The sequence below is a fragment of the Toxorhynchites rutilus genome, chromosome 1 (genome assembly GCF_029784135.1).
Source record: "Toxorhynchites rutilus septentrionalis strain SRP chromosome 1, ASM2978413v1, whole genome shotgun sequence".
In the NCBI taxonomy this organism is placed as follows: Eukaryota; Metazoa; Arthropoda; class Insecta; order Diptera; family Culicidae; genus Toxorhynchites; species Toxorhynchites rutilus.
The window spans coordinates 42,880,807-42,898,398 of NC_073744.1; the positions used below are offsets into that span (position 1 = coordinate 42,880,807).

The following is a 17,592-nucleotide window of genomic DNA, read 5'->3' on the forward strand; positions in this document are numbered from 1 at the left end:
GCTATATTCGAATGCTGATAACATTTTTTCGCTTCAGATGGAACAAATACGCCGTGTAAATCGTCTTCTACCTACCGACACAATCTTCCTACGGCAATCATTGATGATTCCCGTGGAAAAAGACTCGGTTTACTATCCAAAGGATCCATCGGCTATCATAAGACCCAACTCTCTATCGCTGAGATCGACGTCAACCGCCGGCTGTCCGTCCAGTTCATCCGCTAGCACTCCCATGGATCAGGCTGTAAGCGAAGGAAACCTCGTGTCCCCGGAGGAGGAAAGTCGGAAGAACATGGAAGAGTTTCTGGGTAAAATTGATTCGTCGATCGCGTCGACGCGAAAGTACATCGCGGAATCGCAGCGAAATAGTGAATTTGGTGCAAGCCAGAGCGACGATAATATTTTCAGTTCTGGTGCTAGTATGAACAGCAGTGGGTATTACTCAAAGCCTCGAGCCTACTCGACGGCTTCCTCCTCATCGTCAATCTCGTCATATCAACAGTATCATTATCACAATTCCGGTGGTGCATCGAGAGGTGCCAGCTCATCGCAGCATCACAAGCGCCAAAGCTCCTCGGGGAGTGCCGCATCGGATACCAGTCAGCTGATTGTGATGACGCAAGGGAAACGGGTGCAAAGTTCGCTTCAAAAGTTAGAGAAACAGCAGGACGAGCTGTTCGAGTTGTAGCAGCGGCAACATCAAGGTGCATGGTCATCGGCAGAGGACGAAGACTCAGCCTCTGCAATCGAATTGAGTGCGCTAGTCGGGTACCGCAAGCATAACCATCGCTTTTTCAATGTCGGTGCAGGTAATCAGGGTAGTTTTTACAGAAATCATTACTCATATCGTCGGCTAGCGGCCGCGATTGGTTCCGGTTTTAAATCGAGGATCAACGGTTTCTTGACTTTGCTACTTCGAACTGACAGCAGTCGACAAAGACAACTAAAGTATAAACAACATCAAAATCAAAAACGAGCTGACGGAATGAATGGTTTCGAAAATAACTCTGAGGTGAGCATTGAAAATTACTACAGATTATCAAAAGTTAGAGTTCAGATGAAAAGAGAAACCGTTGGATAAGTGGAAAGTCGGCACCATCTTGATAAATGTGAGATATTTACAAAGATGATAGAATTAAAGATAGAGCTCGAGTGTCCTAGACAAACTAATAGCAAACAATTTTAATGAGATTCAACCACAGCAATGCACACGCAATGATAAATGCACTATGACGATGCTTTGCTAAGCAACAATGGCATTAATACAATTAGATTATTTGGTTAAAATCGTTTTATTTTTTGTTGCAACCAATCATTTTTAAATACTCCGATTAGATAATTCTATACGACTTTAACATGTGCCTATAAGTGCAAGGCTTCTTTTTCCCGAATAGTTCAATGTTTATGATTTTTATGTTTCTGAAACCTGGATTTTTTTGCTTCATTTAAGAGACCTTGGAGTGCTTCTGTGGCCGAGTGGTTAGCGTTCCACATTGGGCCTGATTCTGGAATACACTTCACGGTGGAAACGAAATAAACGGCACGCCATTGAGCTACGTTGAGTTAGTGAAGTGTCGAAGATAATAATGAGTTTTCAGGCAGAATGGGCACTTTTCAAATAAAAAAACATGAACGAAAATTAACTCCTTCGTATCAAACGTGCATTCAATATGAGTGGAAAACTTTGTTTTCTTCATGTGATATAATAATCTCATAAAACTTTCATCTGAAGATAATTTAATATTATAATGATAAGTTTAGTGGGAAACTAATCTCGTTTCCCTAGAGGCGAATGAACTGAAAAGTTTAAACTCTCTTAAAGCCAAAAAGAAGAAGAAGAATCTCGTATCCAGATGTCGACACCGTACCGTTGTCATCGCGGATACGTTTCATTCCGTTTCCACCGTGAAGTGTATTCGAGAATCAGGCCCATTATCAGGCCGGGGGTTCGGGTTCGATTGCCGTTCTGGCCGGGGGATTTTTCGCCAAAGAAATTCTTTCCGACCTGCACTGTGATCACGTGTATTCTAGAGCTTGCCACTCCAGAATACATTCAAGGCGTGTTATCCGCCATAGAAATCTCAACTAGGTACTACTAATAAAAACGACGTAACGCAAAAGATCCATTGGGAACGTTAAGGTCATCCAAGAAGAAGAGATCTTAGGGGGGGTCAGATATTTGTTTTCAAAGATTTTGTAATTCACGCTTTTTAAACAGCAATTGCTCTGTAGCTATTGCTGGACAGTTTCTAAAGAATTTGACGAACGTTACTTGCATCTTGTAAGACCAAATACACCCAGCGAAAACAGCGGACTAAAGTGCAACGACTTATTTTTTTTTAGTAATTTTTGAAAGGCTGTAACTTTGTAACTTTTTGTTTAAAAACTAAGAATTCCCACCTAACTTATATGTTTCCAGTTTGATGTGTGTGGTTTAACTCTTTTACGGGTAGTGGCAACTATATTGCCACCAACGATTTTATTTTTTTCTCTTCTTTAACAATAAATTATCACTTCTAGCTTTATGTGGTAACTAGTTCTGATATTTAGGAACAAACCTAATCTTTTTTAATCTAACTATTCATTTTGGAGCCATTTTCGTGTTAACAACCCCCAATTTCGAGCAGCAAGAACAAATTTCCCGAAAAGTCGTTAAAAACAGTCAATTTGTTGAAGTTTTCAATACGTATGAACTGTTTACGACCTGCTGATTCTGATCAGGAGTTTTACTAGTTGTTTTTCTGAAACTAACATCGAATATTCAAATATAAAAAATAATTTTTCTTCATCTAGTGTTTACCGCTAGACGGGCAGATGGCAGCTATATTGCCACCAATATGGGCAATATGGTCCCGCTAAGAACGAAACGTCCTAAATCATGTAGGAACATTTATAAATTATGCTACATATTAAAACCTCACGATTTGAAACCTTATTGATCGATGTAGATTGTATGAAGAATTATTTGGAAAATTTACACTTTTAAAAAAATGTTCCATTTCCGTCGATCGAAAACACTACGGGACAAAATGGGCCACCATGCGGGGCAATATGACCATGTTTATTGATTGAATAGTTCAAGCATGTTTTCGTAGGGGAATAACGTAACAAGTTCATAAAACGAAAGCTTATTCTATTTTGCAACTTTCGCGTATATTTAATTGGATTTCATTCAGTTTGCATGTACAAAAAATAACAATGTGATCAAAGTGATGGGACTACAATTTTACGTTGCTCAAATCAGGAACAGGGAATATCTGTGCATCGATAGCATTGGTTCCGTTAATCGCCACCCGTAGAGGAACTGGATTGTGTCCCACAGTAGCAACATAAGGTGTCCTGTGGAATATTCCATAATGGTGATTCCTTGCTCAGCACCCAGCGCTCATCTGGCTTTTTCTCCGCATTGCTAGGATTTTGGAATTTTTGGTCTGCACCTGTTGAATAATGATAATAATTTTTAGTTTACTTGCTGCTCCTATGGAAAAAAATATAGTTACATACTGGAACCACTGATGTTTTATCGACGTTGAATTTTCTGGAGGAATGTTGTATTTCTGCTGTTCGTCCTCCAGTAAATCGTAGAATTTCCCGACTGCAACGCGATTGAATCATTTAGTCCTAGCGGCGGAGGTTTCTTCTTGTGTCCGAAGTGAGATTTTTGAGTGACACTTTCGAAAACCAGACACAATTTTGGGATATGTCGTGTGGTGATTGATTAACCGCGCAAACAAACACCAATCCGATGTAACACGTAACACTAACTCATGGATTTCTTTCTATTCATTGCAAAAATAAGAGACGTTATCTCTCGTTGACGGTTAAAAACATAATCCTTTTATTCACGTTCTTTTACAATCAGGATAGTTCTTAATTCTAGTACCGCTAATACAATATGTTAAACTGGAGGGAGAAACCTAGAACAACTATTTACTGATTATCCAATCAGAAGTAAGTAAATTGAAATGACAAATACCAATATGCATACGTGAACGCATTGTCGCTATGTTCTAGGCGTGTGCGGATGGCTCATAGATAGAGCGAAAGAATATAATTGCTTAGCGCGATGGGTGTTCCATGAAATACGATGCCATGAGACCGTTTCAAGTATGGTGCAACATGTATATCGATTATTGAGTCAACGCTTAATGCTTGGGAACACAAGTGCCCTAATTTAGTTGCAACACTTGTGTGACATGGAAAAGGTTCAGCTATAATCGATTAGCTGTGAATAGACATGATCCAGTGAAGATATGTTATGCATGCAATTATGAATAAGCATAAATAACGTATGCGTGGGAACATCTAGAAAATAAACCAATTCTGGTTTCAAGGGTTGTAAATTTCTCTGGAAACATTAAGATCAATTATTTATGATCTTTGGGGAATCTGGTATAGCACACAATGCACAAAGGATGTTTGTCACACTATCGTACTACTTTTCGCTGCTTCGGTGGTCGCGTTCAAGCTGGTCTGTGACCACTTTTTACAATCGGATGTTCTGATATAATTCCGCACCATGATTCCACATCTAACTATTTCCAACTATGTTTACAAATTTTGACAGTTGTTTTTACAGGTTTTGTTGATAAAATACCTGGTCATAATGCCCCAAGCAGGTATGCCCATTCCGCCCCGTACATTTACACTCAATAAAAATGAACCGATCTTTAACATGGAACGGCAAAGCAACGCAACAAATCAGTGAAAAAGTTCAGAAATAATACCAGCACGAATTGATATAAAGAGCATAGTCATAAATTTCAGCATGGAGCGTACAGAGCTTATTTTGTTAACTGCTTTTTTATATGTTTTTCGTGATGGTCGGTCAGTGTGATATTTCTTTCAATACCTTTATACAACAATTTAATTTGAATACGGTTTTCACGGAGCTACTTAATAAGATTATTTCTAACACAATTGTTGCCAATTAAGTGTTATTGGTTCAATGAAAAGCCCAAACGAACGGTGGCCCATTTCTCCCCGCCTGGTCATATTGCCCCTATCTACCCTATATTTCCTGTGTTATTAGTTTTAGAGGAGTTCTTTCGGTTTCCTTCTCCTGTTTCCCACTATTAACTTTTCGATAAAAGGACGTGCGAAAAACAATAGAATATATAGCCAGATCAATGAATTTTACAGGTTTACCTTCTCAGGTTACCTAAAAATAATCTCTGCCGCGTGCTACCATTAGATTTTCGTTTCGTCTCGAGAGGTCTATAGTTCGCGTTTACATAATTACATCACTTACCTCAGTGACTCCTAATTCTTATCTCTCCCACTAACAACCATTCCTTGATAAACGCTAGGGAACCACGCTGTAGAGGCGACTCTTCTGGCGGCGAATATCATACTAACATTCCTTCCCTTCCCCTGGTGACTGTAAGGACGTGGCCGGCGACGTTATTGACTGTTTAACCCTTTCGTCACGGAGCGTCGTCTATAGACGACATCCGCGCGACGAGCTGTGTATACGAGCGTCGTCTTTAGACGACATGAAATTCATACTGCTCTTCGATCACACCAGCGCGATGTGCATACTTTTCGGCGCAGTGCTCCGTACAGGGGTAGCACTTCGTCGGAGCCCACTGCCGTAATGAATGGGTTAAAGCTCGAATCACCGAAACTCAGCGTCAATCAGTGTGTTCTTTGTGCAATTTCGCTGGTTCAGGTCAATTAGATCGTTTTTGTTCATTTGTGCGAGTGTTTGTGTGTGTGTGTGTTGTATGGAGTCTTTTTATAGTAAGGAGAGAAAAAGCTTCTAAAACCTGACCTGCAATTTTATCTTGTTACAAGCTGACCCGGCAAACTTCGTTCCGCTCAACATGTAATTTTTGTTATCAATACTTTCCAATATTCATATTTTCTTACTAAGCCACCCCCCCCCTCCTTTTGAAGGAGGGAGATATGTCAAACCATCGAAGAAACATTTCTCGTACCCAAAAACCCTCACATGCCAAGTTTGCCTCCTTTTGCTTGCTTAGCTCTCGAGATTTGTGCTTCATTTGTATGACAGCCACCTCCTTAGATAGTGGGTGAGAGATGTCGAACCATCATAGAAACATTTATTGCCCCTAAAATCTCCACGCGCTAAACTTCGTTTCATTTGCTAGATTATTTCTCGATTTATGCTACCCCCCTCCCCCTTCTTGAAGATACGGGAAGAATATCATAGAAATATTTCTTGTCCCCTAAAACTTCAACTTGCCAAATTTGATCCTATTTGCTTGATTAGTGCTCGAGTTATGCAGCCCCCTCCCCTTAGAGAAGGGGAGAAGTGTCGAACCCATATAGAACTATTTCTTGGCCCCTAAAACCTCCACGTATCAAATTTGATTCCAATTGCTTGATTAGTTTCAAATCAACTCTTCCGCCCCGAGTGCAAAAGCTTCACTCGACGCCACTGTGGGTGACTATTTCCATTTTATGATCCGCAAAATCATCTTTTCTCCATTTTGACGTAGAACTACGTCTTTCAGGAAGGGTGCCAAATCAGAAAACAGGTCACGTTTTTATGAAATAAAGTTAACGTTAATAACTATTTTCACTGTGAACATACCAATCGAATCGGAAATTCTCTAAGATTTGTTTGATATGCTATACATTACAATTCGCTAATCTCTAAACGGTTTTAATTTTAAATAAAAATTTGTTCTGCTGATTTGTGTGCTAACCCTACCCGTATTTCGCATGTTTATAACTCGAACATTTCTTAACAGATCGGAAAGATGTTTGCTTCAATTGATAGGAAATATTTCTACGCGTCTATCACAATTAATAACATGTTATTTTTCATGAGATGAACAATTGAATAACTGTAAAATGTCAATCGTTACCGCCCTAACTGTCAAGTTTTGATTGGTCCGGTTTACGGTTTCCCCAACACAGACTTCAAAATCGATGTATCTGTGGAAATCCGCTTTGCAAATATACATGCAAGTCGAGGGTATTTTTTCCCCCACTAAGCTGTGTTTCACTAACACGGACTTCAAAACGAATGTGCCTGGGGGAATTCGCTTTGCAAATACATGCAAGTTGGGAGTATGTTTTGGTGTTGAGTACTTTTTTACTCGCTTGTCGTTGTGCAGACCGGAATATGTTTCCCTAAAACGTACTTTTAAACTGAGAAGCCTGGGAAAATCGTCATTTCAGATACTAGAGGTGAATGAACTTTTGCGGTTCAGGAAGTACGTAAACACGAGATGTGCAATAATTTCAGAGGACAAAGGTAAATTACAATGATCGTTTGACAATTCTTCCGTACACATATTTTGGTAGTCCTAGGCATCATATCAAACGTAAAAGGACGTTCATCAAATTTATTTGTAACGAAGAACATAATCTATTACAAAAATTTCGATGCGTTCTAAAATAATATTAGAAGTGGTAAACAAGTTGATTGTTTAATATAGATGCGTAGTTTTACGTCTAAAATATGCGGTCGTGTCCTAGATACAAACCCTTACAATTTTTTTTTTCAAAAATGACTTCTTTCAAAAATTCATAACTTTTTAAACTATTGAACCGATTCAGATGATCGTTGGTCCACAGATGGTCTGTGGCTCCTTTAGTTTCGGCTGTGGGCGTAGCATATCTGGTGATACCATCGCTGACTTTGAAAGCGCTTTGAAACGACTGTAGAAGAAAGTGGACTGGGCGTTGTATAAAACTGTTGGTGCATCGTAGATATGTTGTTCAGCTGTCTATTGTAAAGTGAAGGGTGCTTCCGATACCGTTGGATTTGGTATGTCTGAAACGAGACTCGGTTGGATGTTTTTTTTTTCCCCAAAATATATATTTTATTAAGGCACATGTGGCGTTAGCCTGACGGGGCCGGGAGTCCAATATTTTGACAATTTTTGTCTTACAACTATGTTAGTAATATGTAACCGATTACTCGCGGTTGGCTCGAGGTTAGTATTACAAGTGTTCTCATAATTGGTATGTTGCAGTCTTCGATGTTCTGTACGTGTGCCCGACACGGGATACTTTCTATGGGGATGCAGCTGACCATTAATCAGCAACGCCCCCCTAGTCTGTACCCCATATCTAGCTTGGTGCGTCTTTCTCGATTCGAGGAATCCAGGATAGAATGGTCACTAGCCGGCGCAATCATCAGCTCGTGTAGAGTTGTCATGAGCGGTACAACCTTTGGCTCCTGTTGAATGATCAGTGGACTGCACAACCTTCGGCCCGTGCATCTGTAAAGAGTGTGTGTATGTATTGCCGCGACTAAGTAAAAGTTTATCGATCGGATAGGAGGGATATGAAACGGGGACACAACGAAGGAAACATCATTAAACGTTGACATCGGCGTTTCTGAGGAACAGGTATAGATGAAGCAGAAGGATCCCGGCTACCTAAGATATCCCGGACGTTTTTTTTTTCTAAAGGGGAAGGGAAGGGGAATGGGGTTGGAAACTGTGGGATTGGGACTGGGATATCGGGAGAATTATATTAATATCTAATGATTCATCTAAATCTAGTAAAATGGTGGATAAACATACATCAACTAAAATTATCAAATTACCCCTTAATTTATTGAACTTAATATCTAACTACTAAACAATTGATAATATATAAAGTATATTGAATAATTGGCATATTATATTGATTGAAATATATGGTTAAGCGATATAAAAATATATTGATTATTGAGATTATTCAAATAGTAATTGGCAATTCATTCATAATTTAGATCCAGTTGCAAAGGTTGTATTCAGGCATCAGGTATCACTGAGGTGCTGGCCCTTGTCCTGGGTCTACAACCCCGCCTACTGCGCCTTCTTCCTGGTTGTTATCGGGAATTGAGAATTCTCCTAGGTGAGCGGCTAGAGAGCCTAGTACATCGTCGTAACTCCAATCATCTACGTAAGGCTCTAAGCCTAAGATCCCCCGGTCCTCGGCTGTAATACTGGCCGGAGTTGGACGGGTGCAGAACGTCCTGAGAGTAGCAGTATTTAATGTTCTTTGTGTTGTTGCATCTGCAAACGCTTGACATAATTTCTTAAAGGATCTATCTCTTGCTGTTTGGAATTTTTGGATGAGCTGAGATGGTGTTACCACTCCAACCCCTACCGCCTGGGCATTCGGGTTTACTCTGAGATTAATCTCCACATGCCCAGCTTCTAGCTGGAGCTCCTGTACGCTGGAGAGTGACGAGTACCCCATCAATTGCCCATTGGACGACATCACATTGGCACTGGAATAGGAATCCATTAGAGCTCTATTCAGGAGCTCTCCTGCCATACCTGATCTCATTGAAGCTTTCAGGTATGACACAACTCCCGAGATATGGGCTGCATGGGGAGTCATGGATTTTAGCGAAGTAGTGTTATAACTCGCACCAAAGATTAACTCAGCACACAAGTATGCTAGAGTTGGGTAACTTCTCAGTGGCACTAACGGCTCTCGAATGTTGCGAAAAGGACAATGCACGACTGCCCATAGAGCTCGGATTACTGCTCCCATCTCCCCCTCCGACTGGAATAATGACACTAGCAGCTCATAACTGATGTTCCCTTGGAGGATGGAGTCAGCAATTGCTTGCAGAGCTGCACTATTGACTCCGGGCGCTTGCTGAATTAGCCAGAGTCCTTCCTCGAATTGATCAGTCTCAAATGCTTTATAGTGCAATCTCAAAAACTCGCAGAATTGCAAAGCAGATACCTTATTGGGCAGGTATAGACCAGCAAACCGGCTGATCAATGCTGGGTCAGGTATCACTAAGTTAGCAAATAAACCGTTCTTCTTAAAATTCTGAGCCCGTTTGTTCAGCCTGTCAGTGGAAGTGTTCCCACCCTTTGCAATAGCAGATAATGCGATGAAGAGGGATAGAGCCACAATCCGAATGTTCTCAGGTTGGTAGGTGAAAACGGCTAGTGCAAAACACATTTGCCTTACATCCATCCGGTTAATTGTCTCTTCAGTGAAAGCTGGGATGGGGTCAGTTGGATGGTTTAGTCGGTCTGGGAAAAGCCGATTGGCTTCAACTCCAGGGAAATTGTGTATCACTTGGTAGGTTAGTTGATTCGGCGCAGTCGTTAAAATTCGCTTGATTAGGGTCAGGTTTTTTGTGAGCAACTCCGCAACAGATAATGATCTCCCACACCATGGTGCAGTGATCATCCCTATTTGATGTTCCTCTATGAGGTTATTAAACAGGGCAACCGCTGACCATGACGCTAGACCTCCCTCCGTAAGAACAGCCCGAGCTATAGTTCCGGCTTCCTCACTCGAAGAGGGAGGTTTAGTGAGGCTCAATTGAAAGTACAACGGAACCACATTGGAGTTGATCATCTGTGTCGCAGCCTCTCGTCGTCTCGCTATTGCTTGCTGTAAATTGTCCATCTCTGAATATAGCTTCCGGCAGCTAATATCCAGTGAATTCAAATATACTCTCACCTGACCCCCAAAATTGTTGGATGTTCTCATCCGTGGAAACATTCAGATTCGGAGGCTCAATGCCAGAAGTTTAAAACGTCGTAATAGTATTCTTAACAGTAGTGCACTTGTTACAATCGGAATCAGAAACAAGCAGAAGGGTTCCTGAAGGCGCTCTATTCAAAAGCGCAAAGGATTTGGACGCTTCCGTTTGAAGATTAGGGCAGGTGGTACATACTTCACGACTACGCTCATGGCGCCCACAGCCTTGGTCAGTTCACCTCTTTCGGCAGAGCTTATGTCCCCGACTGGACTACGTTTTTCATTTCTGTACTGGGGTGTAAATTCAAAGTTTCGAAAACAAGACAGTGACGCTGGAGTGCAAGGTTTTGAGCGTTAATACTTCTGTATCGGCTGGATTGAGTGTTATAACAATCAGATAAAATGCCCCAAAGAGTTATATGATTGTCACTTATTGGTCCAAAAAATCGTTTCAATAGCTTAAAAATTGCTTTAAAAACAGGCTATTGGAACATAACAATCTAGCTCATTGATGTTGATTGCTTTTGTGGCGCTATGCAGCTCTCCAACTCAACAGCTCAGCATCTCAACTCTTCATCAGCTCAACAGCTCATCAGCTCTCCAGCTCCGTAATGAGCTGATGAGCTGCGTTGTTTTGATTGCGAGCCGATCCGAATCCGCTCACTATGATGAAGCGATTCGAATGAACAGCTCATGAGAGGATGGCACATCTCTAGAATGTATGCAGGCTGTGATTTCTTTTACTCGCTTGCATTCGATTCCCGTGATGCAGTCGTATCCAAGAGCATCAGTTTCTATTCTGCTTCCGCGTGGAGTGATCATGAAAACACTCTTATTCTCACGAGAACAACATAGAATTATGTATCAAACTTCATCAGTTGCTTTTTGCAAAACCACGCAAATCCAACGGTTCTTTATTGGACCCCCAACAAGTTCGAAATAGTTGAATTTCATGTATGACAATTTCATACTCATACACAGTGATTCTCAGAAATCTTCAAATTATGGCCCCATATTGAAAGTCGCCACCAGACGTCTACACTGTACCACTGTTATCGCGAATTTTCAATTACAGGTCACAATCGCCTCTACTGCGACACTGAGGTGTGCTTTGGTATGTCAAATTAGAGGTAACTTACTGTAATTCCTTCCAAGACCAACAAATACACAGTAGAACCTTTCTCGCTGTTAGTCCTGGCTTGGCCACAGTTTGAGTTGGTTCAGCATGTTTGGAACACGATCGTTTTCGTACAATATTGTCGTATGTTATCCATTTCTCATCCCCAGTCACCATCCGTTTAAGAAATGGGTCGATTTCATTCCGTTTGGCCAAGGCTTCACCGATAGAAATTCGATCCATCATGTTTGTTTTGTCCGTAATTAGAGTGACACCCAAATATCGAGCTTCTTTTTGAATCCAGTTTTACGCGAATGGTTTAAAGTTGTTTCATGGTCGATCTTTAGCTCCTGGATGATGCTACGACTACTAACATGTCGATCAACATATATTATTTCTTTGATTTCATCACATTTTCGACGAGGGGCCTGCCTGTGCGAGGTACATCTGTAACATCAAAAATGCCTGAACGGAATCGACGAAACCACAATTGCGCGTGATTAGCTGTTACAGTATCGGCTCCATAAACACCATTCACAATTTCAGCGGCCTGACTTGCATTTTCGGCTTTATCAAAAAAAAAAGGTAAAATGTACCGAATTTTCTCTTTGTTGACTTCCATTGTTAACATCCTGTAACTCACGACTGAATGGAACAAACAAAATTTGCAAAAAAAATCGTAACGTGAAATGTCTATAATCTAAGGAATCGAAATTCCCTAGATGCTTGCTATGAAGGCAAGACTTTTCGCTCGTCCTCTCTCGAGCGCTTCGTGATTAATCTAGGGAACTTATTTCCCTAGATGTAGGCAATTGAGGCCTAAGAATCACGGGTCCAAATCTTTGCTAAGCCAGGGAACCTATTTCCCTGGACTTGTTTTTTGTCTCTTAAGGGCTAGGCCCGGCGCAAAATATCCCGTAATCACGAATATGTTTCAGAATCAGACGACTCCAGATTGGGTCGTCCGAGTGAAACTCGTAACTACTTTCGGATGGGATATTTCCTGGTTTCTTGGTGTTTTACAGTTTTGGTTGAGCTCCTTCCTTGTTAGGAGCTCTGGCCTTGGGTGCGTGGCGCCTGGTTGCCAACGCTGGTGAATGGTTTCGGATTTAAGGAATCACCAATCTGCTATTTTGAAAATGAACTTAACCTTTATTTTTTGGACTTTGAATTAACGAATTGAACTAATTTGAATTGAAAGATGAAATTGAACTATGTACCGTTTGGTTTGATTTTTAGAATTGGACTGACTTACTTCTTCCTCACTTAAACTAAATATATATGTTTTTTAAGGGAGAGAACAATCTCCCTTTCCTGTTCTCACAGATAACCAACCACGTGGTTATCTGCCTCCGAATTTCTCAGCGTGGGATTTTTCCCAGCTGTTTCCTATTCAGATAACCGAAACATATCGGTTATCTGTATTTACCGCATGGAACCTTTTCCACTTGTTTGCGGTCCTATGCGTCTCCCGTCATTCGCGCTTATCTTTGGTGCGCCGAAGAGGACGGGACCTAAACAAATTAGTGCGCTTTGCGCATGTTTACACCTGTCGTAAAACATATGCCTGATTATTTTTCCCTAAGTTGTTCTAGCCAATAGTACGCCCTTGTTCATATTTAGGATGTCAACAAACATCCTGATAATAATTTACCCGCCTATTTCGTGCGGTCCTAATCTAATCTACCAGCGTGGAAATTTCTGTTTTCTCTTCCTCCACTACGCCACCGCGTAGGGTCCCAAACAAACATATGCTCTAATTTGCGTGCGTCATAAATGCCGCTTATCGCTTAAACGCATTCGTTCAGCGTCCTATTTGGTCTTCGGCCCTTCGCTCTCACGCGGTAAGGCGCGAGACCATGCGGTTAGCAATTAGGTTTTGACTCCCACATGGGAATCTAAATAAATGCTGTGGTTTACACGCCTTTTCTTTTTTCGGCCCTTCGCACATTTCATGCGATAAGGCACAAACCTAACTTGGCTAATTGCCGTCAGTAAATATTTATTTTTGTCTGGCTCCCTATCTGAGCCGCACTTGATCAAACTAGCACCCCTTGGGTGGCCCGGTGCTCTCGCTTGGGTATTATCTAAACATAACTCATAAGGCTCAGATGAAAAAACATCTGGCACGCTTATCTTGTTGGAAGTTAAAGACGGAAAGAGAAACAGTCCCTTTTCGCTGGTATTGATTTTTATTTGCGCCTGTTGCGCTTATCTCATACAGACCCAGGCTGAGTCAAAACATATGCTCGCCTCAATCTGTTTACAAATAAATTTGTTATTTTAATTACGCCAAATGCGCTACTAAATTAAAATTTACATTGCGCCTGGAAGCGCTCCTATCATTCATTTTTACTGGGTCCGTAACAATGTCAACTTGACAACGAGCATAACCTTGAAATAGTTCGATCGATACTATATGAGATTTCGATCACTACAACCATCTGTCGTGAAAATGATGGATTTCTTTTTCTTGGATGTTGTACTTTGCTCCGCTAATTCTCTGGTTGAGTGTATAGTTTTTAAAAAAATAATATTTCTTCAATTCGATATCAGCAGATTTTGTCATGGTCTCATTTATATTCAATTTATACAACAATATGATTTCGTTCACAAAATATCCTCTCAGTTTTTTTTAGTATACAACGTTTGAACAAATTTAAGTAATTATTCGGTTGTGTCTGTTGCAGTTGTTTTCTTGGCGATTTTTCCGGTCACGCTGTCAAATATATACCGGGAATTTGTAATTTTAGATCTGCTCGTTGAATTTTTTTTTAAAGTTGGCATTACTGTCAGTGGTCTTTATGTTTTATTTTTCTGTATCGTTTAACAAAAAAAGTGTGATTCGAAAGAAATTATCTGTCAGCTTATTATTTTGTAACTTTATTAATTTGATTTGAATCATCTGCGTGTCGAAAAATGAACGAGAATATTAAATGATACCTTTAGTGTTATAAATATAATATGCAGTGTTAGTCAACATCGCCGGGAACTCACAGCTTTTGCAGAGAACAATAATCCGAATATACTCGTCCCTGTGAGTTATGAATATAAAATAATTTTATTTAATTTCCGCACGTTCGTCTAACTCAATGGCTTATCACGCGACATTCAGTTACACAAACGAAATAATAATCGGCACAAGTGTAATTTAGATATGACACTTATACTGCTCTTGTATTTACTGAGTGGTTCCAAAATAGGGAATTGAGTTTTGTTATACCAAAGTACGTCTTGATCAAACTCTTTTCTCCTCTTATGATGAAAAAGCTTGACGAAAAATGAATGTTTCAACCCCCAGCCAGTATTACTAATTTACTGTCCTCTTCAATTCTTCTTAATTCTTCTTTCGTATGCACCCAGTTCTACATCATTGTAAAAAAAATCAAAAAATATTTAATCCAACTGCAAAAAAGAACATTGGAGCAAAGGCCTATCATCAGCATCACATCGAGATCCTCACGATCACCAAAGTCACGTACCTCTTCTAATCATATCGGTGCATTCTGTCGCAAAACATGTGTATTGTTTCTGCACACCACAAAAAAGTTGGTGCAATTTTTGAACACAAGTAGAAAAAAAAAATTAGCGTCATCCACATTTCACTTAAATAGCGACTAGCTGTCAATAAACAAGCAAAATCAACCAAAATTTAACAAATAGCTTTACTACAACTACAAGAAAAAAGTCAGAGAAACGTGTGATGGAACCCTCCAAACAGCTATAACGCATATACTGTCACGGTAAATATAGATAAACATTGTTAAAAATTAACGCTTTGTTTCCTAGATACAAACAAAAATGTATAAACGTACTTTAGTGTTTTAAGAGTGGCCAATAATGTTGCTGGAAAGGATTGATTATTCCGCATTGATAATTTGAAAAGATAGTGAAACTAGATAGATTGACATGCTAAATAGCAATCGATGGTGCGTACAGCAAACAAAATGTACTGAAAATTGATCAAATAATATGTAAATCTGTGTATATATGCATAGTGGAAAAAAAATATAAGTCTATGGAAATATGTTAGAATCACAAAACAAACATGATAGTTAATAACGAACCCTTCAGTTTTTGCTGATAGTACGAAAGAAATCCCATTCGACGAAGAAATGCGACTACAGCGACACATCAGAACTACGTCATGTTTGTAAGCTGTTCCATTCACAAAAGATATATAATAATGAGTCTAGTTGATTTGTTTCAAAAACTAACTTTATTCATTCTCAATCTTTGTACTTAACGCAACGAAAGATCGGATGCAGGGCTCGAAATCTTTGAAGGTGAAAAATGAAGATTGACTCTCCTCTCAGTAGCTTCGCTTCGATTAGGACTACTTTGGCATTCGCCGTCAACAGAAAATGAATTGACAAGCGTTGAGAGCGAGGATAACTGATGAACTATACTAGTGAAACGCGTATTATGAACCTGCCTCACTTTAGTTTTTGTTTATTTGCCAAATTTCCGAGGAGGGCAAGTTCAACATAGCGGTTTGATTATATAACCGGGCTCGCGCGGAATCAGCACCACCAACCACCACCAAATACTAAACAAAATTTGAGTTCACTTTGTCTCCGAGTTCAATTTTGTGAAAAAACATACAGAAAAATGAGTTTATATCAACAAAATTCACCAATTTGTCTGTGGTTCTGAACATACAAAAAAATCTCACCTGTAGTTTATGTCAAACTACGTTGAACTCAAATAAGGAGGTTTAACGTAGTTCAATACATGCACCCTGAAAATGGGTTATTAAAAAAATCTACCAATTCTTTGGTAATGTAAACATTAGTAGAATGTACATTGTTAGTTCGAAAAGCCAGAGCTCCAGAGGCTCTGGTCGGATGGTGCACCGTTTCACTGAGAATGCCGTGCGAATGGACGCTTGAACTTGTAAAGTTCACAGCGGAAACACTTTTGGGAAATAGTTTGCTTGATTGCACAAAGAAAATACACGATGCGATAAGAATAAAGCATAAAAACGCACGAGATCCTTTATTCACGTTTGACAAAAATCTCAACTCTTCACTGTCAAATATAATGAAGGAAAAACATGTTCCAACACATTTCAAGATTCCTAGTTTAGCTTCTATTTTGGTTTTGCAGCGGTTGTTCGCTAACTGGGCGGAAAGCACAGCCTAGTTAACGAACTCCGCTCGCTAACTGGGATGACTTTTCAAACGTCAAGAAACATCGATGGGAACGTCAATGATGTGCTTAAAAAAATATTATCTAAAAAAAGCTACACTGAAAGAAATAATTAGTAAATGTAACGAACTTTTTGAAAAATGCAACCAATCTAGTAATTTTCTACCGTGCTGATTATAGATTTAGTCTACAAGACTGAAATTGAAAAACATATATGTCAAGCAGCACCATGATTCGAAAGCCGAATATCGGCTACATTCACCCGGTGAAAATGCACGTGTTACAATTTTATCAAAACTCTTACCTCCGTATTGCCTTATGGCAACAATAAAAATATTCAATGCTCTTTTCCCACCACAGTCTTTAGATATGACACACTCAAGTTTACGTATGCTATCGAGTAAAGTAAACTAACCTCTGGTAGGGATGTCCATTGAATCTGACATTCATTTTACATACCACAGCAAACATTAAATCGCTTAACTTGGCATATTAGAAGTCATATATAAAGTGAGATTGAATCAAAATCATATCCAATGTCGATAAAAGGACACATTGTGTACATTTAAAATCGTATAAAATGCGAAAACCACTATTTTATTTATCACTACAGATTAAGTCTTAATTCGGTGTAACAAACATCGGTTTTATGATATACACTATCGTAAAATCGATCTATACGAAATCATTATACCAAATAACAATCGTATAAAATATCAATCAAAGGATGCATCATGTATATCCGAAATCGTATAAAATACCAAAACACGATTTCCTATATGACTGATTGACTCGTATATCGGCATAACGATCATCCTAGTATCGCGATATGCAGTATTATATACGCACACTCTCTTCAGTTTATATATCATTGTCGAGTCAAATCGCATATCAGTGTA

At 39.7% G+C, this 17,592-nt stretch overlaps 1 protein-coding gene across 4 annotated transcripts in view; it reads left to right on the top strand.

Annotated features, from left to right (window-relative positions):
- Positions 1-15,604, top strand: part of LOC129762781 (lysM and putative peptidoglycan-binding domain-containing protein 1) — a 29,308-nt gene extending 13,704 nt beyond the window's left edge. For 2 of the 4 annotated variants that reach the window (XM_055761318.1, XM_055761320.1), the window contains exon 3: positions 38-15,604. In XM_055761318.1, the coding sequence (XP_055617293.1) occupies positions 38-688 (651 nt within the window). In that variant the 3' untranslated portion in view covers positions 689-15,604. The remainder of the gene's footprint in view (positions 1-37) is intronic. The other 2 variants (XR_008740715.1, XR_008740714.1) reach the window with 2 other exon arrangements.
- The last annotated feature ends 1,988 nt before the right edge of the window (positions 15,605-17,592 follow it).